We start from the raw sequence: 25,151 nt of genomic DNA, 5'->3' as shown, positions 1-25,151 counted from the left end.
AACATATTCAAAGTCGCAGGGGCAAAAATGCCACCAAAATGAACAAAAATGACCTTTTCTGTTGAGCTTATAAGTGCCATGTCCAATCAGAAGCGGAGAACGCCGCAGTTCTTCAGCGCGCGCCCTCTGAAGTCCGTTCCTGTGTAAATAATACATTTAGCCTACATGAGCATTATTGAACACACTGTGTAAATGAACAAAAATGCCATGTCATATGCAGCTTCTGTTCCTCTGCAGTGTAAAGATGGCTTTTGTTGATGTTGAATTTTTTTTGATTGGTAACAGTGTTTAAGTAGGCTAATTGTTAAATTTCAGAATTTGACATAAATAACAACACAGATACTTAAGGTAATTATAAAAATACCCCAGGAAAACAAATGCAGAGGGGGGCAAATATTAAAAGAAAAGTTCATTCTGAGTTCTGACCCTGCACAAAGTTTGGAAACTAGCACAATCTAAATGGAGGATCTGTTATCTGGACTCTGATTTGAATAATTTATGGACCTTTCCTCACAGATTTTTTATTCCAAGTAAACTTAAAGAACTACATTTAAAAATTGTTCACAGATACTACCCTTGTAATTTATTCTTAAGCAGGTTTTTTGAGAATATATCTTCATTGTGTTCATTTTGTAATACTGATATAATCTGTTCTACATCTGTTTTATCATTGCCCATTCTCCAAGTCTTTTTTTCTTTCTGCTGTAACAAAATGATAGAAATGACAGAATCTATCATTTTCCTGTCAGATTTTCATTCTAAAGACAGCAATCTTGAACATACTGTATTATTGCTTTGTCTTCTGGGTAAATTTCACCTTCATAAAGCCAGAAACATTCTGGGGGTTTGTGTGACGACATATTATGCTGATTTGTGTAGCCCTTATATGTGATGATGTCCGTATGCCCCATGTTAATTCTCAAATATTGTAATGTTTTGATCTGCAATAAAAGAAAAGAAAAAGAAAAAAAAAAAGTTTGGAAACTGCTCTACACTACACTGCACAACACCGCCCTCTTGCGCCATTTTTGTATGTATATATTTTGTATAAAAAGGAACATAATTGCAAACTCCCTCAGCGTTCCTGAAGAAATAAAGGAATGAACACACATACATACATAATTGTTTTAACAATATTCAGAATGCGTATTTTGAGGAACAGGCGACTTACAGTTTGGTTTGCCCTTTTTTCTCCTTTTATGTTATCTCACCTGAGTGTGTGTATTAGTGTTGAATATGTGGATATTCACCATTACAGGTACATTCCTAAACAGCCTGGCAAAAATCCTCTCATTAGCAAAAATCAATATTCTCTCTCTCTCAGCTCATTTTCTCACCTTTCTCACGATCTCGGGAAATCCTGTCTCTCTCACGTGCTTCAACAGATTAACCCACAATCTCTCCCATCAGGCCCGATCGCGGATCAGCGCTGTTTTCTCATGTGTGACGGTAAAGGTCAGAGTAATAGGTTCCAGAGCAGTGAAAAAGAGCTAACGAGAAGGACAGAAGTGTGAAGGGGTGAGTGGAACGTGTTTCATTCACTCAGGGTATGTGGTTATTGATCAAAGTTTCATACAGATTTCCTCCCAAATGATGCAGAACCATCATATAGCCTACCATTAGGATCAGAGGCTAAATATTTAAATACATAGAGAAACTGTGTTGTCTCTGTATCCAACATGTAAAACAAAAGAGAATATGTAACAAAAAAATTGTTGTTGCTGTTAGAGTGCTCTCAGAGCTTTTACAGCCTTAAAGGCTAGCCATCACATCCAGTAAATACAGATGACCTTAAGAACTTCAACTCCCAGCAGCCCTTGCCCTGCAGAGATGAGAGTGAGGTCACTTCTAGGGTCTCATCCAGTGGGATCATACAATTACTATTGCTCATGTTTCTATGCCAACCAAAACATAACAGCCTTGAGCTCATGAACCTAAAAACAGATGCTCAACTCTTTCATTGCCTTATTTCCCAGAAAGCTTTACCCACAGACAGTAAAGATAGCCTGTCTCAGGTCATAGTGTTGAAGGACTCAGACAGACAGCAGACAGATTATAACCGGCAGACAAAAAAACAAAATACAAATATACAGTGATCACGCTGAAAAATAAAGACAGAAGACGTAATGCGTAATGATTATTCTTTATTTCTTTGCCCATAAATACTTGTTTAGGTTTACTGAACACTTTTTGAGTCCGTTTTATTGTCGCCATTACTGTTTCAAGACCAAACCAATTGACTCCAAATGAAACTAGCTCTAATGGTATACAGAGCAAGATGTGATCAAACTTTAAGACCAAGATGAAACTATAAATGTGTCCAGTTTTTAAAATCCTGATGGATTGCATACTTAATTTATTATTATACATGCAAGAATTCACCAAGACATCAAGTATTTATCAATTGTTGATGCAAATACAGAGGTTTGGTCTATATTTTAATCAGAACAGCTCAAGGTTGCTGTCCAACTTAAGCTAAACAATCCCAGCTTAAAGTCAGTATTTTTATGTATTTAACATTTCAAGATGGTTACCCTGTAACCTGTACTTTTATTTATCAGATTTGGAATGATTTGGTTTTGCATCAGTAATATCTGTTGTTTGTATCGTGGCATGACTGATAGAAGAAATCCTTCAAATACTTTTCTAACTGAAGTAAAAAAAAATATATATCTTGCTCGTATCTTTTGGTCTGGGAGAGAGCAAACTATAAATAAAGTAAAATGTTCTCAAAGAGAAACCTTACTGAGAATTCAGATATAAGTAGTACAAATAAAATACTGTTCTTCCTCATTAACAGACCAATACTAAACTATCAATCTATTATTTCTTTGACATCAGTTCATTTCAAAACAATCCCAACACTGTAAACATTTTTCTTTGAAAAAAAAAAATTATATATATATATATATATATATAATATTGCATTTTTGTAAATGTTCAAAATATTTAACAGTGATAATATGATCGAGCCAATAACACTTTAACAGCATTTATCTGGAAAGAATTGTTCAAGTATTCTCATTTGGTTTGATATCCATGTGTCATATTATATCAGAAAAACAGCAACCATCAAAACAAAAATAATTATATTCTAATCAAGAGTACCATTTAAACATTATACTGGAAAATTTTTTTAAATTAAAATTAAATGGCCCAACTGGAAAATCCACCAGACCAATAGGTAATTTTATAATAATAAAAAAAAGGCACTAGAAAACCAGCCTAGCAGCAGAACAAAATGTAACACTGTTACTAATCATATTTTACACCTCTAATCCATTCTAACTCTAATACTGAGCAGATAAAGCTACATCTGGTTTATAGAATAACACTTTGGCTCTGAAAATCATCACAATACTATTCCAGGCCTGTATGCTGCAATATTTAAAGGCACGTGTACATGCACACATTTGTCCGCACAGAGGACTGAGCCTCGTGTGGGCTAATCGCTTTAGATGTGCAAGATCATATGTCATCATTAGCCTAAAACACACAGTAATGCAGTTAGCTAGCAGGCTTACACACTCCAGAGACAGAATCATCACTCTCGATCACCACACACACATCCATTTACTCTCATTCTCCTGATTGTGAGCTGTGAGTTTAAATGGTGTTAACTTTACTTAATGCAAATGAGCTCAGAACACACACCTACGAAAAAGCAAGAATGTGGGATCTTTGTTCTTGTTTAGCTGTAGTTTTCCACCCTCTGTAGTGTGTAAAGTTCATTTTTCTCATCTTGCAAACATAAGCATGGACACATGAGGTAATGAGATGGAGGTTGCATGTGTGTGTTTTGGGGTCAGAATAAGCAGCAGGGTAAGTGTTAGTGTGTCCTCTCCACTGGTGCTCCCACAGGCACTCTGGATTCAGAAGCCATCATCATCTACTTCATAGCCGTAATCTGTAGACCGGAAAGAGGAGGAATGCAGAAAGGTTGGGACAAAACTTAACACTCTTTTCTGAACTACAGAAACTCGCACAAAGAGCATAAAATAAAGATGGTTTTGTCAAAAGAAGCCAAAGTTTTCAACCAGGAGTCTGAGAGGATTATACAGCTATAAATAGGTTCGTAAATATTCAAAATGTAACGTTTTTTGAATAAACATTAGCTAATGATCAGTTAAGCACATAAAATAGTAAAGGTAATGTTCTTAATGAAAAACAACATTAATACAAAGTGTAATGCAGAACATCTAGTTTTTTTATATTGAAAGACTATTGGGTCAGAAAAGGATGAAAGCCTCTAAAGCAGGGGTCACCACACTCGGTCCTGGAGAGCTGGTGTCCTGCAGAGTTTAGCTCCAACTTGCCTCAACACACATGCCTTGAAGTTTCACGTATACCAAGTAGGGGTGGGAGGAAAAATCGATTCACCTAACTATCGCGATTCTTTTTAAAAACGATTTAAAAATCGATTGGTTTACCTCAGAATCGATTTTTATTTCATTATTTTATTTTTCCTAAGAGGTGGTGGGGAGAAGTTAGCGCTTTGTAATTCCAACAGAGTCCCGCGAGAGCGACTCGAAAGCATGCGAAGCCATCATTAGGCTATATATATAGATCAATGGGAGCCGTCTGTTCTCTGTGGCTCTCGCGGTGCTTTGATATCATACAGCGATCGTTCTGCACTGTAAAAAAAAAAAAAAAAAAAATAGGTTGAGCTAACTTAAAATTTTAAGGCAACCAGCTTCAGCAGATTTTTGAGTTTGCTCAACTTAGTTTTGTGGAAGATTCTCATTTTTGTTGTATAAACTTAAAACGACAAGTTGAGAAAACTCAAAAATCTGCTGAAGTTGGTGCGCGTGCGCAATGCTGCTGCATTAGATGACGTCATATACGTTTAAAGCCGGCGCGAGAAAACAAAACCATGACGGAGGCAGAGAATCAAACCTCTACCAGAATTCTTTCTGCACCTTCACGTTTTGAATCCCAACTGCCGGGAAAACATGACTAAACATGACTGAAACGGTATGAAGTAACATAGCACTTTATTTTATTTCAGAAAGTGTTTTTTCTGCTCATTTGACTATTATTCATGTGCAAGTTCAGGGTTTTGGTACTTTAAAGTTTCATGGTTCAAGGTGCTTTAAATATACACTGTGTATGTGTATGCTCCTGAAATAAAAGTTTAGAAAGATGTGATGCATTGTTTTTGTTTATATGACTCATCATATACAGTCTCTTTTAAGGGAATAATCAATTATTTTCCATTGTCTTGTCTTTAATAAGCAATCAAAAATCACCATAAATTGTAATATCGAATTGCAATAGTGACTGCTAAGATGTGTGTTTTTTTTTTAATTGTGACAGTCTGTATATTAAGTGTAGCATTCAACTTTTTCCCATGGTCTAGAGTAAAAAAAAATTAAAATAAAGAAATCGCAACACATAGCAATATCGAATCACAATACTTGTAGAATCGAAATTCTTAAAAAAAAAATTGCAATACATATCGTATCGGCACCCAAGTATCGTGATAGTATCGAATCGGGAGGTAGGTGTATCGTCCCATCCCTAATACCAAGCAAGACCTTGATTAGCTGCTTCAGGTGTGTTTGATTAGCGTTGGAGCCAAACTCTGCAGGACACCGGCCCTCCAGGAACAAGTTTGGTGACCCCTGCTCTAAAGCAATGTTGTTATTATGAATTAAAACTATTTTTGTTAATTAGAAGAAAGCTGAAATAAAATATAAATATTAGATAACTTGGTAACACTTTAGAATACTGTTCCTTCATTAATGAATCACTACACAGGAACAAGTGACTAATGCACTATTAACACTGTAGTAACTACTATTACCTAACAAGAAACTCTGATTAATGATTTAGTAAGTAATAGTGCTCACTTGAAATTGGTAGTTCACTATTAGCTAATCAATAACTACTATATATATATATATATATATATATATATATATCCTGGAGAACTACTAAGAACTACTGTATACAGGTTCATAATTAATGTGAATTATACATAATGTATAATTAATTCTAAAATGAAGATCACTAGTAATGACTCAAGAATTACCACATCCTCCTCCTAAAGGAACTACTAATTACTTGGATCAGTATTCTAAAGTGAAAAGCATCATAACTCCCTAATATTGACTGACGTCCTTGTAGCTTTTGAGGTATATGTAAGGTTTTGGATAGTAATGACTCATGTGTTACTACATCCTTCTGAAGAAACTACTAATTATTTGGATCAGTATTCTAAATTGAAGATCACGGTAACCCACTAGTAATGATTTAAGTGGTACCAAATCTAGCTAAATGAATTACTATCCAGGACCTTACAAAAACCTCAAAAGTTTACAATGACTTCAGTAATTACTAGGGAGTTATCACGCTCTTCTCTTTAGAATACTGATCCACAAAATTACTAATTCCTTTAGAAGGATGTAATACCACCTGAATAGTTACTATCCAATACTTTACAAAACTCTCAAATCTTACAATGATTTCAGTCATTACTAGGGAGTTATCATGATCTTCACTTTAGAATACTGATCCAAATAATTAGTAATTCCTTCTGAGGAATTTCATAATACTTGACTCATTACTAGTGGGTTACCATGACCTTCACTTTAGAATTAATTATTCATTATGTATTATTCATATTAATTATGAACCTGTATACAGTAGTTCTTAGTATTTCTTATGGAAAAATAATAGTTACTGATTAGCTAATGGTGAACTACCACATTCGACTAAGCACTATTACTTACTAATTCATTAATTACTTTCTTGTTAGTTATTAGTAGTTACTAGAGTGCTAATATTGCGTTACTCGTGCGTTCTTGTGTAGTTATTCATTAATGATGGAACAGTATTCTAAAGTGTTACCGATAACTTTTAACTTAAATGAAAATTAGAAATGTCGTGTTGGCAACTAACTGACAGAAACTAAGCTTAAATATTAAAATTGATAAAACTGAAATTAGAATAAAGCTAAATTCAAACATTTAACAAGTAAAACAAACAAAAATGACAAAAGCACAAAACTACTAACAATAAAATTAAAAGTGAGATTATAAAAATAATTAAAATTGAAAACAATACTATTAAAACATTATAGTAGTGTGTAAATAATACTAAAATACCACTGGTCTAAAAGTAATACACTTTTATGAAATTAAAAATTTATCCTAAAGGTGAAAGACAGACTTTATTGCATCACATACCAGTGCCGCCCATTAACTGCATGGCACTGACACAGTGTTCGTCCTCCTCATCCTCCTCTTCTTCATCTGCAGGCTCTTCGTATGCCACCGGTCCGCTCTCCACAACAACAGCATTCTGGGATGGGGCAGCAGGAATGGCCACTGGGGCGCCAAACCCTTTCTGAAGGTAGAGAAAGAAAGATTCTCAGCTCATCTTGTGTCCATCATCCAACGTGTTTCCAAGTGAAACAGGATATTCAGTGAGCTGTAAAAATGTAGTGTGTAACTGACTGATTGGATAGTGAAAAGACAAAGTGGTTAGTTGGGGAGGGGTTGAAAAATAAGAATTCAAGAAGTCAGTCAAAAAAGAATGTCTTTTCAGAGGCAGAGCAATTATAGAGTAATTTCTTACTGAGGCTGTTTATTACCATGAAGTTGCTTTGAAACTATCTGTATAAAGTACACATTGTCATAAATTAAAAATGGCTTAAGAGCAAGATATTTAATTGACTGAACAATTACGAATATGTTTACCTTTTTGAATATCGAGCATCAATGAATTGCACACAATAAGATAAAAGCTGTGTATTAATAAAGTCAATAGGGTCAACTTGGAATTGGTGACTTCAAAATACTTACAAAACACCCTTTACTAACTCTGACTGTGTGCTCCTGTTATCATGCTCCTACAAATGAGGATAACACTTCTCATCACAAGTTAGCTTAATATTTAGCAATAGTTAACCTTGTTAGTGAATTTTCAAATGGTTTACTTTCCAAGGAACAAAGGGAATAATATCAATCACAAAGCTTCATTTTGTCTAGTTACCCGAGTATTGACCCCTGGAGGTAGTTTTTTTTTTTTTGCTATGGGTTCAAAAGAGCGTTGATTATGTACTCTCACACACACACACACAGAAGTTTAAAAGTAGTAGAAGAAAAACCAGAGACCAAGATAAGACAGACTGACTGACTTAATAACCGAGAAAAACAAGACAGAGGAGAAAAGATCAAGGACTCTGACATACAGAAAGATGAAGCATCATGGAAGACACAGCCAGGGGGAGTGACAGGGCCACTCAAGAGCTCCAGCGGTCTACAGGCCAGAACGACAGCAAGGGATCAGTAGGTTTAGAGAGAAAAGAGCATGTGTCATCAAGGCCTCCTCAGAGTCAAAATGTCAGCGGCCCACTTTCCACTGCAGTCCGAGGCTGTACATTAGCTTAAGATATGCCACCTCAAACTGGCGCCTTTGAGTATCGGCTCAGAGTTAGACTGCTGATCTAGAAGCAGCTCGGTGGATCAAAATAATTATCTTAATTTAGATATGAAAAGGAAAAACCAGTTTCTAGGTCAACTTAATGTGATTTTCCTGCGCCAGAGATAAACTAAGTGAAGCTCTGGGCCAGAAGGGCATTTGAGAGTTAAGGAAAAGTGGTTTAATATATCCAGAGACCTGCCAAGGATGTGCTGGTAGGAAGGACGGTGATTTAAATTCACTCACCTGATCGAGGGCCAGCTTCTTAGAGGGCTGCGCACACACCAGGGGCTGTAACCTTGGAGACGGCAAGACAGAAAGAGAGAGACAGGGGAAAAGACATATAGACAAGATCATTAAGAGAACATGGCTTATTTTTCAAAAGCTGCTCAGGGATTTTTTTTTTTCTTAATCAAAAGTTGACACAAACACAAGGTCAAAAATTACGTACTATCCAGTCCTATAAACTCAATATTTACATCAGCTCTGCTCTTTTTAATTCACCACACTGCTTAAATCACTGACTTATTATAATGCAAATTTTGACACTTTATTTAAATTAATTCCCTAAATGTACGTAATTTAAATTCTATCAACCCAGAAAAGCATACAGACCCAGAGAGACTAACAACCCCTGCTTCACAATGAAATGTCAATCTGTATATTTAGTAAAAATGTATTCACTGTGTTTTTCAAAACCAAAATGCATGAAGAACAACAACATTTGTGAATCTAGCACATTTTCATAGGTGGTGGCAGACATGGACAAGTCCCATCTTGAATTACAGTCTACCTCAAATCTCTCACTGTAAAATTCCCAGTGGAATAAACATGGCAGCTCAAGTGACAACAGGAGGGGGAGATCGAGAGACAGACAGAGAAAGAGGGGGCAGGACAAGCACAGAAGAATCCAGAGACGCAGTTACAATCTCAGTATTTGCAAGTCAACGTGCAGTGGCACAGTTCAAATAATGAGTTTACTCATTATTCCAACGAATGTAAGATATGTTAATGAGGTATGGATATGATGCACTAAATCCGCAGCATAAATAAACGCTAATCAGAATCGTATGATTCTCCTGATAATACATCTGAATATGCAGAAGAGATTCAGCTCTCATGGGAGCAGTTCTCTTTATATAACCACAAGCCGTCCCGAATCTACATATTGAACTCAAACATCTCTCTCACAGAGAGACAGACAGATGAAGAGAAAGAATGACAGAAAGATGGAATGACAAAAAAAAGGAGAGAATGACAGAAAGAAGAACAGAAAGATGGATAGAATGACAGAAAGAAGAATAGAAAGAAGGATAAAAATGGATTGAACAATAGGAAAGGAAACAAATTAAGGACAGAAAGATAGAATGACAAAAAGAAGGATAGAAAGATGGATAGTATGATAGAAGGAAGGATAAAAATGGAATGAACAATAGGAAAGGAAAGGAAAAAAACGAAGAAAGAAGGATAGAAAGATGGATAGAATGACAGAAAGAAGAATAGAAAGAAGGATAAAAATGGATTGAACAATAGGAAAGGAAACAAATTAAGGACAGAAAGAAAGATAGAATGACAAAAAGAAGGATAGAAAGATGGATAGTATGACAAGAAAAAGGACAGAAAAATGGATAGAATGATAGAAAGGAGGATAAAAATCAATTGAACAATAGGAAAATAAAGAAAACAAACGAAGAAAGAAGGATATAAAGAAGGATTGAATGACAAAAATAAGGATAGAAAGATGAATAGAAGGACAGAAAGATGGACAGAATGATAGAAAGAAGGACAGAAAAGAGGGTAGAAAGATCAATAGAACGACAGAAAGGAGGATAGAAAGATGAATAGAATGATAGAAAAGAATGAATTACAGAAAGAAGGATATAGGAAAAGAAGGATTGAAAGATGGTAGAACGACAAAAAGATGGGTAGAAAGATTAAATGAATAATAGAAAGATTAGAAAAATGGATAGAAATGATAGAAAAAAGGATATAACAAAAGATGGATAAAATGAAAAAGAAAGCAAGCAAGAAAACTAGAAAGAAGGATGGAAAGATGGATGAAACGAAAGGGTAGAATGATAGAAAGAAGAATATAAAAATGAATAGGGTGATAGAAAGAAGGATGGAAAGATGGACAGAACGATAGATAGAGAGATGGATAGAATGAAAGAAAGGAGGATAAAATGATAGAAGGATAGAACAATCAAAAGATAGAAAGATGGATAGAAATATAAAAATATGTAGATCGATAGACAGAAGGAAAGAGCGATAGAACAAACAGAATGATAAATAGAATAATAGAACGATAGATAGATGGACAGATTCCTTCAGATTCTCAGTCAGTAAGACAGGCATGCATGGCTAACAGTCCTTCACAGCCCAGCATGCGAGTGTCCTATTGATGCTACAGTGCATTCTGGGATGGGGAGTGGTGCGTTATTTGGCATGAAAACAAGCAGTCAGAGCCAAAACACAGCGACAACATTCTATTCCTGAGAAACAGTCTGTTCCACACACACACACACACACAGATTCAAATGTGCGTCAAGGGCTGATAAACTGTTCACACCACTGAATGGGTCAATTATTCAAACACAGAGCACAACAATAATGATTAGGGGTGGGAATCAGGGACCTTCTGATGCGGTATATTGATATCTGGGTCACAATACAATAATATTGTGCTTCTTTGTGACAGTTATTCAAAACCGTGATATATTGTGACACGCTACTCCATTTTCTTTCATATGAATTGAACCTTGGTGCTTTTCAGAATTAGCCTAAAAAAGATTTGTGATTATCACTATAATACTGTGAGACTGCTATACTGTTTGATACCAGTTTTTTTCCTCTCACCATTAGTAATGATGTGCACATGACCTCATTCCAAAGTTTCTCACTTGTGGTTGCGATGACTACATTGCTTCCTAACAGAACATTATAAACCGTTCAGCATTTACTCTGACCTTCTGCATCACATTGCTCTCAGTGTATGACTAAATGGCTGATGTCAACAGGGGCATTTATTTTCTTGAGCTGAAGGTGTATGACACCAGGCTGACACTATTACCGCTGAGTGCATGAAAGCATGAGCAAACACTGCCTAAGAAGTAGGTGTCTTCATCTCGGAAGCATGCTTTGGTTCCAGGCAAAGATAAGGGTCTCTCTTTTCCTCAAGGATGACGAAAATTTCCTCTCGTTTTTGGGTCAACTCAGCCTTGAGAAAAACCCAACTTTCTTTGATCTCGCAGACAGCAGACAGCTCACCTCTCCCTCTCAGTCTCTCTCTCTCTCTAGAGATGCAGGTTTTCTGCAAGTAAGCTGATTAAGAAAGAAACTTCGAGCCGACAGCAGAAAGATCCTCGGAGGAAGTGAGACGGAAGCAAGAGAAAGGAAGGGGAAAAAATGGGAAGAGAGTCTATAACAGCTGTCTAAGAGAGCGAGAGAGGAGACTGTTTAATTACCAGATGTGTGATGGTGTGAGATGGCGATTTCTGGCACTCCAGGTGTGAATGTCTAGCATGAGATGGTCTCATGTATGGATACAGAGGAAGTGTTGGAAGAACAAAGGACTGCGAAAATGAGCGTAATCCATCTCAGGTTCTCACAAAGCCTTACCTCCAACTCTAATGAAAACCTTTTCATTTCAGCCAAAAAATGAACACTGTCTCACACAAACACACTTTTTGTAATCTCCATGGAGCCGTATAAATGCTGAGCTGTGGGTATTTGAGAGGACAAGAAAATGACCAGAAAAGGTGGGAGGAGAGCAAGGGAGAGAGAGTTAAAACAGCAGGGGGCAATTATACAGGCTATTTCTGGACGACAGAGTGAGAGAAACTGAGAGACTTATTAAATTTAAGGTTCAGAAGCACGGAGGGGCGAACAGACCAGCAGATGGGTAGATGTTCAGGTAATTGCGGGATGTCGGGAATATGCTGTAAAAAAAAAAAAAACCAGCAGAGAGGCAGTAAAGGGAGGTTGTGCGTGTGTGTGCGCGTGTATAACAGTACACAATACCTCAGTGTGTCACAGAGGGTGGACTGAACGGAATACAATGGCTTTACTGTCAGCAGAACATCATGCACACACACACACACACACAGAGAGAGAACTACACTAATTTGAGTTTCTGTGATAAATTCAGGTTCAGCTGAAATAGAACTGGAAACCTCTTAAAAGAGAGCATGAAAAAACAGAGTTAAGGTTGTGAAATATACTGAATAGTCAAAGTGTATTTTCAATAACTTTGCTGGCAATACAAAAATAAGAAGGAAATCAAATGTGCTTATTTGGCCATTATGCTTCATAATCAGAGTTCTATAAATTAAACTGTCCATTTCAGTGAACTCTAATTCAATGATTAGTTTGTTAAGAATGTTCATGAAAACCTCTGCGTGACATTTCATTTATTAAACATATGTACATATGTAAATATTGTTTTTTTACTATTTATGTATTGTTACATTGTTGTGTACGCATACATACATACACACATACACACACCTCTTTCCGGATGTTTTATATCTTTTATATATTAAATATGCATTTTATTTTTCAGAAAATTATTTAGTATACCTTTTGTGTGTTAAATATTGTTCAATACTTAGGAGATTACAACAGTATTCAATTTATTTTTTTGTTCAGCCTTTTCTTTTTAGCTATATTGCCCACCTGCAGAATGAGTCTATAAATGAATGAATAAAAAATGAAAAAAGAAAGGAAAGGTCATCTTTGAGCTGTAAACGTCAAGTCACTGAATAATACAGACGCTCTCGTTCAGGTAGACTCCATTCAGTAAACAGACTGTAGGCTGTTATGAGTGAGAAAATCTGAGAAAGAGAGAGCGAGATTGGCATGGTAACAGTGTAATGGCTTTTAAAAGGATGTTCAGATTGCTCACCTTTCCATTCAGAAAAAACAAAACATAAAAGCTACTTTCAGAATGAATGATTCAACAGATCTATCCTGTTCACTTCAAGAATTCGTTCAATGAGAAAAACACTACACAGATAAAACTGGCCACTCAAAGAGAGAGAGACAGGGAAAAAAAGAGAGAATTGCTCATTGTTCCATGATACTGGCCTCACTGTGTCGGAGACAAACTGAAGGTGGAGCACATTTTCTGTGCAGGGCCACCAAGAGCCTCTCCTTAAAGAGAGAATATATCCATGACTAATGACAACCTAGAAGAGCACTCAGCCAAAGACTAACAGCATGAATGGAAATGAGTACACGGTAGTACAACACACACACACACACACACACATATTCTCTGAAAAGGAGGGTACAAGGGAGTGGGTCGCAGTGGGGCCTCACTTTAAATACGTGCTCTAAACTTTAATGTGTTCCATACCAGCATTTAGAGACTAAATATAGAGTAGAACGGGGCTATTCTGACTGACCATATGCATGGGACTTTCTCTCTCTCTCACACACCCACGGTTAATTTAGCCCAGTCTGGGCTATTCTTAACAGACCTGCCCTGTACTCAAGGGCACAAAAGGGTAAAAGATATAAAAAAAGAGAGAGAAACAAACATAATAACCTTTCACTCTTGCAGCCTGACCCACAAAGCTCTAGGGGTTTTCCGTCTAAGGGTCATGAGTGAGATCCTAATTAGCTTTTCCAAGAAAATTGATCTAACAAAGCTGCATTAAAAATTCTCACATATGGGAATTTCCAGTTTTGATGAGGATTTATCTTATCTATCAGATTATACTACTACGAGAAGTGTTGCTTTATCAGATGACAATACAACGGTACTTAGATATGTGCTGTGGTCCTGAATGAATAAACTGTTCATACACCACAGTTTTTACATGGTACTTCAAAAATACCATGGTATTACTATCACAGCAGCAGAGGTCTGAAAAAATGGAGAGCGACATAATAAATCGATCTATCTTTTCGAGCACCAAAAACCATGGTAATACCATAATATTATTCATGGGTATAACAAGATGCTATATTAGCGGCAGAAACCAGCATCAACAAGACAGAATCACTAGTATAACCACAAAAACATGTGATCTGCATGACATGCTTGACTAATGAAGCATGGAAAACGTCAAAGCAGAAAGCATTATAGCATAATAGTCTAATTTTATTAGACTGCTTGCTGTTACTAAGCTAAAGTAAAGCTTAAATTTTTCTTTAACCCAACTATTATTTCAATGATTTATGAAATGAAGGCAGACTCTGTCTAGCAGATGCACATTGTTTAAACACTGTAAAATGGTGAAACCAAAAAATGTTTTCATTTCAAATGATATAAAGATAGAATAAGTACAGTTACAGTCTTGTACCCTGCCATTGTGTATCCGTAGGTCTATAGTTAGCATTGAGAAGAAAAAGAGCTGAGTTGGTTATAGGAAAGAGTCCAAAAAAGGGGTGTGGGCAAACGAATAAAAATCTGGGCGTATCAATAGGAGTGGATCTGTTTTTAGACTGTCCACATCAACACTCAAAGACACAGGATTACTAGATGAGAGAACCACATTCACAACATTTTTGTTGTATTAAAGGAAACCACTTTCTGTGAACACAAAATCCCCCCATTCTAAGTTGTCTGTCTGTCTCATAATGATGCAAAATGCAACACGATCACAGCCAAGCAGAATAGATGGTTTCATCAGGTGCACGCACCTGGCCCTAAGTTAACTTCTGGTCTGTGTTTGTTTATCGGTCTGGATAGTGCCGACTACAAATGCAGTTAAAGTTAAAGTGATGAGTAATGAAGTTGGGCTCAGGTTGTTGTGCTGTGGGTTTTGTTTCCCATACATTTATTTATTTCTGGTGACCTGCCACGATATCAAAACTGACCGATTTTCCAAAAGGCTTTGTTGAATAAACATGTACTGCACGTTTAAAAATTAAAACGAGGCGCTGGTGTTTTTATCTCCCTGTATTTCTGAAGGAAGACTGTCTTTAGAAAATTTTCGATGTCATTTTCATTTCATCTTGCATGTTATATGCCTGATAAAGCAGCGTTTGTAAGCAGAGCTCTGCTTTGTGTACAGCGTTACCGGGGAAAACTCTCTTTCTCCCGCTTTAAAGCACCTCCTGCCGGCAGAGAATGAATTTGCATTTTCAATTAGTCCGTCTGATTTACGCAGCAAACATATTTTGCTTGTTATCAAAAATAATCTACTCAAGAGGGACTCAAGCTGTTGTTATTGATTAGATTTGGAAGTCTACTGGAAGTTAAGTTAGGGCCACAAAAGCACGCATGCGCAGTAACGTTTGTTTATGTTGTTGCCGTTGAAACCGTCTATATATTTGAGTGTGTTTTTGGACAATAAAGATTTCTCTGTGGGAGGTGCACAAAAAAGTAATAGAAACCAAACAAAATGTCTAGTCACTCCCTGCGGTTGCGGCAGCTCAGGATAAAAACCTTTGGTAACACTTTATTTTAGGGTCTCTTAACTAGTTGCTTATTCATGCATATTACTAGAATATTAGCCATTTACTAGTACAAATTAAGCACATATTAATGCCTTATTCTACATCCCTAATCCTACCCAATACCTAAACTTAACAACTACCTTACTAACTATTAATAAGCAGCAAATTAGGAATTTATTGAGGGAAAAGTCGTAGTTAATAGTGAATAAGTGTTCCCTATTCTAAAGTGTTACCAAACTTTTTACAACCCGAATTCCGGAATAAAATGAAAACTAAGACTTTCAAATCACATGAGCCAATATTTTATTAACAATAGAACATAGAGAACATAAATGTTTAAACAGAGAAACTTTTATGTGATGCCTGCTACAGGTCTCAAAAAAGTTGGCACGGGGGCAACAAAGGGCTGAAAAAGCAAGAAAGTTTGAAAAGATTCAGCTGGGAGAACATCTAGCAACTAATTAAGTTAATTGACATCAGGTCTGTAACATGATTAGCTATAAAAGGGATGTCTTAGAGAGGCAGAGTCTCTCAAAAGTAAAGATGGGCAGAGGCTCTCCAATCTGTGAAAGAGTGCATAAAATGATTGTAGAATACTTTGAAAACAACGTTCCTCAACATCAAATTGCAAAGACTTTGCAAATCTCATCATCTACAGTGCATATCATCATCAAAAGATTCAGAGAACCTGGAGAAATCTCTGTGCGTAAGGGACAAGGCCGAAGACCTTTGTTGGATGCTCATGGTCTTCAGGCCCTCAGAAGACACTGCATCACTCATCGGCATGATTCTGTAATTGACATTACTAAATTGGCCCAGGAATACTTCCAGAAACCATTGTCGGCCAACACAATCCACAGATGCCAACTAAAGCTCTATCATGCAAAAAGGATGAATGTGTGAATATGAATATGCCATATGTGAACTGAACATGGTCCAGAAGCGCTGTTGTGTCCTGTGGGCCAAGGCTCATTTAAAATTGACTTTTTCAAAGTGGAAAAGTGTTCTATGGTCAGACGAGTCCAAATTTGACATTCTTGTTGGAAATCACGAACGCTGTGTCCTCCGGGCTAAAGAGGAGGGAGACCTTCCAGCGTACTATCAGCGTTCAGTTCAAAAGCCAGCATCTCTGAGGGTATGGGGGTGCATAAGTGCATACGGTATGGACAGCTTGCATGTTTTGGAAGGCACTATGAATGCTAAAAGGTATATAAAGGTTTTAGAGCAACATATGCTCCCCTCCAGACAACGTCTATTTCAGGGAAGGCCTTGTGTATTTCAGCAAGACAATGCAAAACCACATACTGCAGCTATTACAACAGCATGGCTTCGTAGTAGAAGAGTCCGGGTGCTCAATTGACCTGCCTGCAGTCCAGATCTTTCCCCTATAGAGAACATTTGGCACATCATTAAACGAAAAATACTCATAAACTCATAACCTCGATGCCCAGACATCTTCAAACTGTTTTGAAAAGAAGAAGAGATGCTACACCATGGTAAACATGCCCCCGTCCCAACTATTTTGAGACCTGTAGCATCAAATTTGAAATTAGCTCATTTTGTGCATAAAATTTTACAATTTCTCAGTTTAAACATTTGTTATGTTATCTATGTTCTATTGTGAATAAAATATTGGCTCATGAGATTTGAAATTCTTTTAGTTTTCATTTTATTCAAATTTAAAGAGCGTCCCAACATTTCCGGAATTCGGGTTGTACACGAAAGAGATTTTTTCGCATCATTCTTGGATAGGATGTGGGGTTAGACTGTGATGGTGGGATTTTTCTAGGACAGATGGCGAGTTATGTAGTATAAAGGATTTTTTAGAACAGAATGTGTAATTGAAGGCGTGTGTGCAAAAAAAAAAAAAATCCAAAAAAGTAAGGAGTGAGAGAAAAACAAATAAATCGAGACAGGACAACCGTTCTCCTACAGTTCCATACCTCTTGCCAAAGCTGCTGATCGTTTTGCCAATATTGGGTGAAGTCAGTTGGGGTTTCCGTTGGCGGGCCGTGGGGGTTCTTTTGGCTCCAGCAGAAGCTTCATCAGTCTGGCGAGTGGGACTTTTTGGGCTGGATTTGTTCAAGTCTTTCAGAACATCGTAGTTTATTTTAGTGGAGATGCGTTTCTGCTCCAACATCTTTTCAATGGCTTCGTCTGCAGTGCTGGCATTGATGGGCTCACGCCTCCGTCCCTTCTTCCTAGGCTTTAACACGACATCAAAATAAGAAGGTAAACAAACATTTGAGACCCTGACAACTGCACCTGCATTTTTGAAGTGCCTTTTTACCTTCCGTTCTATATATGTACCCTCCTCCTTTTCCTTTGCTATTCTCTCCTCCTTTTCTGAAGAAAAACAAGTGTTTGTTTTAACAAAAGTGTTCCAAACTCAATTTAAATGAATCTGTCATGGGTAAAATGAACAAATTGGAAATATCAAATCTCTTCCACCTTTCTGTTCTTTGAGGTAGTCTGCATTTTGAAGCATCCACAGTTCAGTCTTCACCTTAACTTCCTTCTCATTAAGGATATACTAAGAGAAAAAAAAAGAGAAACACAATATATAATCCCTTACGACGAACAGTGGACGAACTGAAGAGAGTTAAAACGCAACATATCTAATTAAACTATTCTAATGTAATCTCATTATTCAGTTTTGGATGTCGTTACCATAGTGAGGTCAAAACTCACCCGATCGATCTCATCCTCGTCAATACCGCTCAGGTCTAGCTCACCGTTTTCTGCCTCCACATCTGATGGAGAAAAACAAAGACAGTTCCTAAATATTTAAGGTTTTATTTGTAGACATAAGAACATCACATCGCATCAACATCACAAGTCTGAATAAATTTGTGCACGGACACTGTTTAATTATCATATAATTAAAAAAATATATATATAACAAAATCCACAGCATAAAAAGCATTTAAAATAAAATATACAATCAAAAATAAACAAAAAGTTGTGAATCTCATTCAGACTGCTTTGGCAAAAGAAAAACAAAAAGAGTCTCGCCTTTTGTTTTCTCCACATAATTAAAGTGTATTCAGTGTTTCACTTTCCTAAGGAGAAACTCATGCTGTTTATGCATAATAAAAGCTTCAGCATTTATATTTTTGCTGCCATTCAGAAAACAGTTCTCTGAGCCAGTTGTTCAATTAGGTTAGTGGATATACACAGAAAATCCCACTGCAGTCCAACCTTAAAACCTTCACATAAAATGCCCCGCAGCAAAACCACGTGGCAAAATAAACTCGAATACATGTGTGTTTCTCTGTGGTTTCTGCCCTGTAGCAAATCTTACTGGATAGTCCACTGGGGCTGCTGGGATCATTATAACAGTGGCTCTACAGTAGCAACTTCCAGGGTTACTCTCCCTCTGCCTTCCGTCTTTTTCCTCTTTTCCAGGTCCAGTTCCTCCCTTCCCCCAACTTTACTCTTTTCTTTCTGCCTGGAGATTACTGGCAATGCTTCAGAAGTTTGCTTCATAGAGCATAGAGAGTTCCCTCTCTCTCTCTCTCTCTCTCGCTCATGTTTTGTATTGGGGATGGGGTTAGGGGGGAAAAGCACAGAAAAATAGGCAAATTCAGGTTTTCTCGCTTCTGAACGGGGGGCCCTCAATGCCAGCATATCCCGCGAGTCAAGAAACCTGACCTCTCACCACTCACATCTGAACACGCACAGACAAAACACATTCAAACCAACACACACAGAGAGTCCTCCAATACCGCACATCAAAACACACTGTGCCATGAGTCACATGTGTGTGATGTGGTGAGAGCGTGAATAGCAGAGATTAGTTACAACAGGCGAAATAAAACCACACCAAAGAGAGACTACCAGGTGCAGCTGGATTCACAAAAAGAGTAGATGAATAAAGAGAGCCAAAATGTAATAAAACCAGCAGTGCAGTGTCTGTCTTTCCCATTAGGCCTAACTTTGCGTTCATGCTCAAATGTTTTTTGTCCCGTCTGTTTTCATTTACTTAGGACATACCCAACTGTGTGTAGCTTGCAAGGAAATGCATTTCGACTAAAAATAGCATTTAAAGTGTTCACATGCGCAGCTGCACTACCTGAAGACATATGCATATGCATGAGTGTTTGACAGCAGCTGTACAACTCATGCACTATATTTCAAGTCTTCAAGTAACATGATAATATTAATAGTAATATGATGCTGAATCTTAAGTCAGCATGAAACCGAAATTGCAATCATCTTTTCTTCATTATTGTAATGTATTTCTGAGTGATGCATTCAATTTGTTTTAATAAACACTGCAACATTGCATAAAAAAACCTAAAATTGTCAATTTCGATTTCATTATGACAGTAGCCAACATTAATTCTAGAACTGAATCAATTCAATTTGTGAATTAATTGTTCAGACCATTTTGTGAACCAGATTAACTGATTCAATGAAAAGATCTGATATAAAAGAACAATATATTCACACAGTGGACATCACTAGGACAGAGAGCGGGGTTAAGATTTTAAATGAATATTGACTAGTTCGGTCCATTCTTTGCAGAAAGTTATTGTACAACTTCAGAAAACTTTAAATATAGTTGCTTTTATGGTGCTTTTTCAAGTTGTTTTTAAAGCTTTTTTTTCAGAAACAATTCAAAAAAAGGTCTGAATATAATCTCCAAAATGAATAATTTTGTATTGCACAGAAGAAATAAAGTCACACGCATAAGTAAACAATAACAATTTTCATTTCTGAGTGAACCGTCCCTTTAACCTCACCTGAAAATCACAGAGGCAATAAAAAAAACCCTGAGAAGCAGAAAAAAGGAGCCAAGTTCAACGAAATTACAGAGAAGAGAAACAACAAATGACAGACTTCACCTAACGCTAATCATTCTCCCTCTTCATCTATTCCCCTGTTAACGTTTCCATCCTGAGGCTAAATTTCTGAATGATGTTGTCCACCTAGACATTAGCGTTTCCGCGTGTGTTCAGAAAGAGTTCAAAGGCCCCCCTCATCTCCAGAGGTTTCACTGACACCAACACCTGTTCAGCGTCAAGCACGGTGTCTGACTAAGGACGTACTGATATTTCAAGATATCACCAGACGGACACCGCCTTTCTTTCTCTCCCTGGACAATTCCTACTCTTCAGTACAAGCAGAAGCTCACCAAATGTAATCATCCGATAACGTCACTCAAACTGACTGCCGGGTCAGAAGAACAAGCGCTGAAGCCCAGGGAAAGGAAAAGACGCACAATGGAGATGCAGAGATATGGAATGAGAGAGGAAGGGGGGTTTATTCTGGAGGCGAAGAGGGCAGACAGGCCCATTAAAAACTGACCCCTTCTTACCCCTGTGACTTCCCCAGGGAAACCCCTCGCCCACTCACACACCTGCTACAACTGTCTATTTCGCCCAGAGGCAGGAAAAAAAGAACGAGGGAGAGAAAATGTCAAGAGAAAATATATGCGTGCGCTTTTTCACACTCTACTGTACATCCACAGAGCAAAAAAGGGGGAGGGTTTGACATATTTTTATACAATAAAATGGAAATGAAAATGTAACAGCAGAGAGGAGAAGAGAGAAAAAGATTTGACTATTTTAGAAACACACTTTATTCATGAGATTTCCCATTCCCACATGTTCGGTTGCTCTTCAGGTGTTAAATCTAGACAGAAAAACAGCCTCACGGGGGTCCGCACACAGATTTTTCTGTCAGTGCATGTTAACGGAACAGTGAACGTGTCTATCACATGGATCGGGCCTCCCACAGTCATTTGTTTTTTTCCCTCTCCACACGTCTGTCAGTCAGTCACACGTTTATGATGTCATATTTCACACAGATAGCAGCGTCCCTGTCGGATGACATCACATCACTGTCAGTGCTTCACAGTGCATTTCATTAGGAGAAAACAAAGCAATAAATGAGTGACAAGGATTAACATGATAAAGATAAATCAAACAGCAGGAAAAATAAGGGAATGTAAACATAAATCATAAATGTGTCATGATGAAAAATTCACTACAGCTAGCACAATGTTGCTATGACAAAAGTTTCACAGCTTTAAAAAAAAAAAGTTTTTTAAAATTATACTCTAGTTTAAAGTTGAGACTATGGCTTGGTGATGATGAATTTAATGTGTTACATTCATGTAGATTTTGCTGGAGAAGTAAAATTAAGTTACACCGTGAATATTGTACAGATTTTAATATGCTTTTGATGAGAGAATTAAAATTTGATATTTATATATGACTATATGTACAGTACCATTTAAGAATTTTTTATTATCATCAATGTTGAACAGTTGTGCTGTTTTTTTCTTAGGAATCTTTGATGAATAGGAACCTTAAAATAAATACACACACACACACACAATCTCAGTTAACTACATAAATATCAATATCGTCAAAAGACAGATCGTTTTTTAGCTATGTCACCAAGACGTAGTATTAACCATAAGATCAACAACTGGACACAGCACCTCAAAAACATGTGATCTGTGACATTATTCTGAATATTGTGTTTATGAACATCATTATAAAGACTAACAAAGGCACATCTGTGTGCATTATAAAGGCCTTATGAATGTAAATTACCATCACTTTTGGCCCATCTGTCCTTTACAAACCCCTAACAGCTGTCTCGAGGATGTGTTCAAAGAGAACAAGAAGAATAAATGTCACTCACACACTTACTCTGTCTTTCATTCTCCTTTGAAAGGCACCTCTCCCTCCCCTCCTCTCTCCATCTATCTCCTCCCACTTTATCCTTCTTTCCTAGTGTAAATGAACAAGTCTTTTCTCACCTCCTGCTCTGAAGATCCAGGAAGACTCTGACAGATGTGAAGAGGAGGGCAGGATCTATCTACTTTTTTAAGTTACAGGCTAACAGTGAACTGTAAAAATATGCAAAGGGACTAGAAATTAGACAGAAATAAACAATGGACTGACTGGTCAATAAACAAAAGGAAAAATAGAAACAAGAGAGCACAGTAAAACTAGATATTCTGGCATCTCCTACTGTGTGGTCAGCAAGGGGGACAGTGAGTGACCATCTGGAGACTCACACTCACTGTGGCATTGTTAAGATCACAGATCCTCCGCCCCCTCAGAGAATTACACTGCATTACACAGCAGCACCGGATTTCTCTCCACACACACACACACACACACACACACAAAAAGGAAAACCCTTCTGACATCCTCACAGATGAGAACTGACCTTAGAAAAACAGGAAAAGTCAAAAAGAAAAGGTACAAAAAGAAAGACAGGATGAGGAGAGGATGGAGACCTTCAAAACACCAGTATACAACTTGCTCTCTCTCACACAATTTCAAAGGAGTATCCTTTATTGGCATGGCAAAAACTGTATATGTTTATATTGACAACATATTTCAAGCACAGCAAAACTGTGAGAAAGTAAACAAAGCATACATGATTTTATAGTACATGTAAAATAAATATATATACAGTGAGGAAAATAAGAATTTGAACACTCTCCTATTTTGCATGTTCTCCCACTTAGAAATTATGGAGGGGTCTGAAATTGTCATCGTAGGTGCATGCCCACTGTGAGAGACATAATCTTAAAAAAAAATCCAGAAATCACAATGTATGATTTTTTAACTATTTATTTGTATGATACAGCTGCAAATAAGTATTTGAACACCTGAGAAAATCAATGTTAATATTTGGTACAGTAGCCTTTGTTTGCAATTACAGAGGTCAAACATTTCCTGTAGTTTTTCACCAGGTTTGCACACACTGCAGGAGGGATTTTGGCCCACTCCTCCACACAGATCTTCTCTAGATCAGTCAGGTTTCTGGCCTGTCGCTGAGAAACACAGAGTTTGAGCTCCCTCCAAAGATTCTCTATTGGGTTTAGGTCTGGAGACTGGCTAGACCACGCCAGAACCTTGATATGCTTCTTACAGAGCCACTCCTTGGTTATCCTGGCTGTGTGCTTCGGGTCATTGTCATGTTGGAAGACCCATCTTCAATGCTCTAACTGAGGTTGTTCCCCAAAATCTCGCAATACATGGCCCCGGTCATCCTCTCCTTAATACAGTGCAGTCGCCCTGTCCCATGTGCAGAAAAACACCCCAAAGATGATGCTACCACCCCCATGCTTCACAGTAGGGATGGTGTTCTTGGGATGGTACTCATCATTCTTCTTCCTCCAAACACGTTTAGTGGAATTATGACCAAAAAGTTCTCAACTGACCACATGACTTTCTCCCATGACTCCTCTGGATCATCCAAATGGTCATTGGCAAACTCAAGTCGGGCCTGGACATGTGCTGGTTTAAGCAGGGGAACCTTCCGTGCCATGCATGATTTCAAACCATGACGTCTTAGTGTATTACCAACAGTAACCTTGGAAACGGTGGTCCCAGCTCTTTTCAGGTCATTGACCAGCTCCTCCCGTGTAGTTCTGGGCTGATTTCTCAGCTTTCTTAGGATCATTGAGACCCCACGAGGTGAGATCTTGCATGGAGTCCCAGTCCGAGGGAGATTGACAGTCATGTTTAGCTTCTTCCATTTTCTAATGATTGCTCCAACAGTGGACCTTTTTCACCAAGCTGCTTGGCAATTTCCCGTAGCCCTTTCCAGCCTTGTGGAGGTGTACAATTTTGTCTCTAGTGTCTTTGGACAGCTCTTTGGTCTTGGCCATGTTAGTAGTTGGATTCTTACTGATTGTATGGGGTGGACAGGTGTCTTTATGCAGCTAACGACCTCAAACAGGTGCATCTAATTTAGGATAATAAATGGAGTGGAGGTGGACATTTTAAAGGCAGACTAACAGGTCTTTGAGGGTCAGAATTCTAGCTGATAGACAGGTGTTCAAATACTTATTTGCAGCTGTATCATACAAATAAATAGTTAAAAAATCATACATTGTGATTTCTGGATTTTTTTTTTTAGATTATGTCTCTCACAGTGGACATGCACCTACGATGACAATTTCAGACCCTCTCCATGATTTCTAAGTGGGAGAACTTGCAAAATAGCAGGGTGTTCAAATACTTATTTTCCTCACTGTATATACACACACACACACACACATTTATTTATTTATATATTTATATAAATAAATAAACGAAGACACATTTTGACACTCTTTGGTCACTTTTAGTTAACACCAAATGAGAAACTCATTGAAATGCTTCCCTTAGTTGAAAAAAAAAAAAAAAGAGATGCATTTGAGTCGTCATTACTCTTTGAAAATTCATATACTATATACCGTAGTACACAGTGTAAAGGGAAGTATAGTAAATAATTTAAAACAGCTTCTGAGGAAATATATTAACATTATAGAAATATAGATAGTATATTTAAATAAA

At 37.4% G+C, this 25,151-nt stretch overlaps 1 protein-coding gene across 1 annotated transcript in view; it reads right to left on the bottom strand.

The window, feature by feature from the left end:
- Positions 1-2,108: 2,108 nt before the first annotated feature.
- Positions 2,109-25,151, bottom strand: part of brf1a (BRF1 RNA polymerase III transcription initiation factor subunit a) — a 51,268-nt gene continuing 28,225 nt past the window's right edge. Inside the window, exons 13-19 of the mRNA XM_058795046.1 lie at positions 18,526-18,587; positions 18,286-18,367; positions 18,125-18,180; positions 17,778-18,040; positions 8,674-8,725; positions 7,191-7,350; positions 2,109-3,907 (exon numbers count right to left, since the gene is read on the bottom strand). Of these exons, the coding sequence (XP_058651029.1) occupies positions 3,873-3,907; positions 7,191-7,350; positions 8,674-8,725; positions 17,778-18,040; positions 18,125-18,180; positions 18,286-18,367; positions 18,526-18,587 (710 nt within the window). The 3' untranslated portion in view covers positions 2,109-3,872. The remainder of the gene's footprint in view (positions 3,908-7,190; positions 7,351-8,673; positions 8,726-17,777; positions 18,041-18,124; positions 18,181-18,285; positions 18,368-18,525; positions 18,588-25,151) is intronic.

The sequence above is a fragment of the Onychostoma macrolepis genome, chromosome 13, assembly GCF_012432095.1.
Source record: "Onychostoma macrolepis isolate SWU-2019 chromosome 13, ASM1243209v1, whole genome shotgun sequence".
NCBI lineage: Eukaryota > Metazoa > Chordata > Actinopteri > Cypriniformes > Cyprinidae > Onychostoma > Onychostoma macrolepis.
Note: the sequence above shows the minus strand (reverse complement) of the source record. Positions and strands in the feature narration are given on the sequence as shown.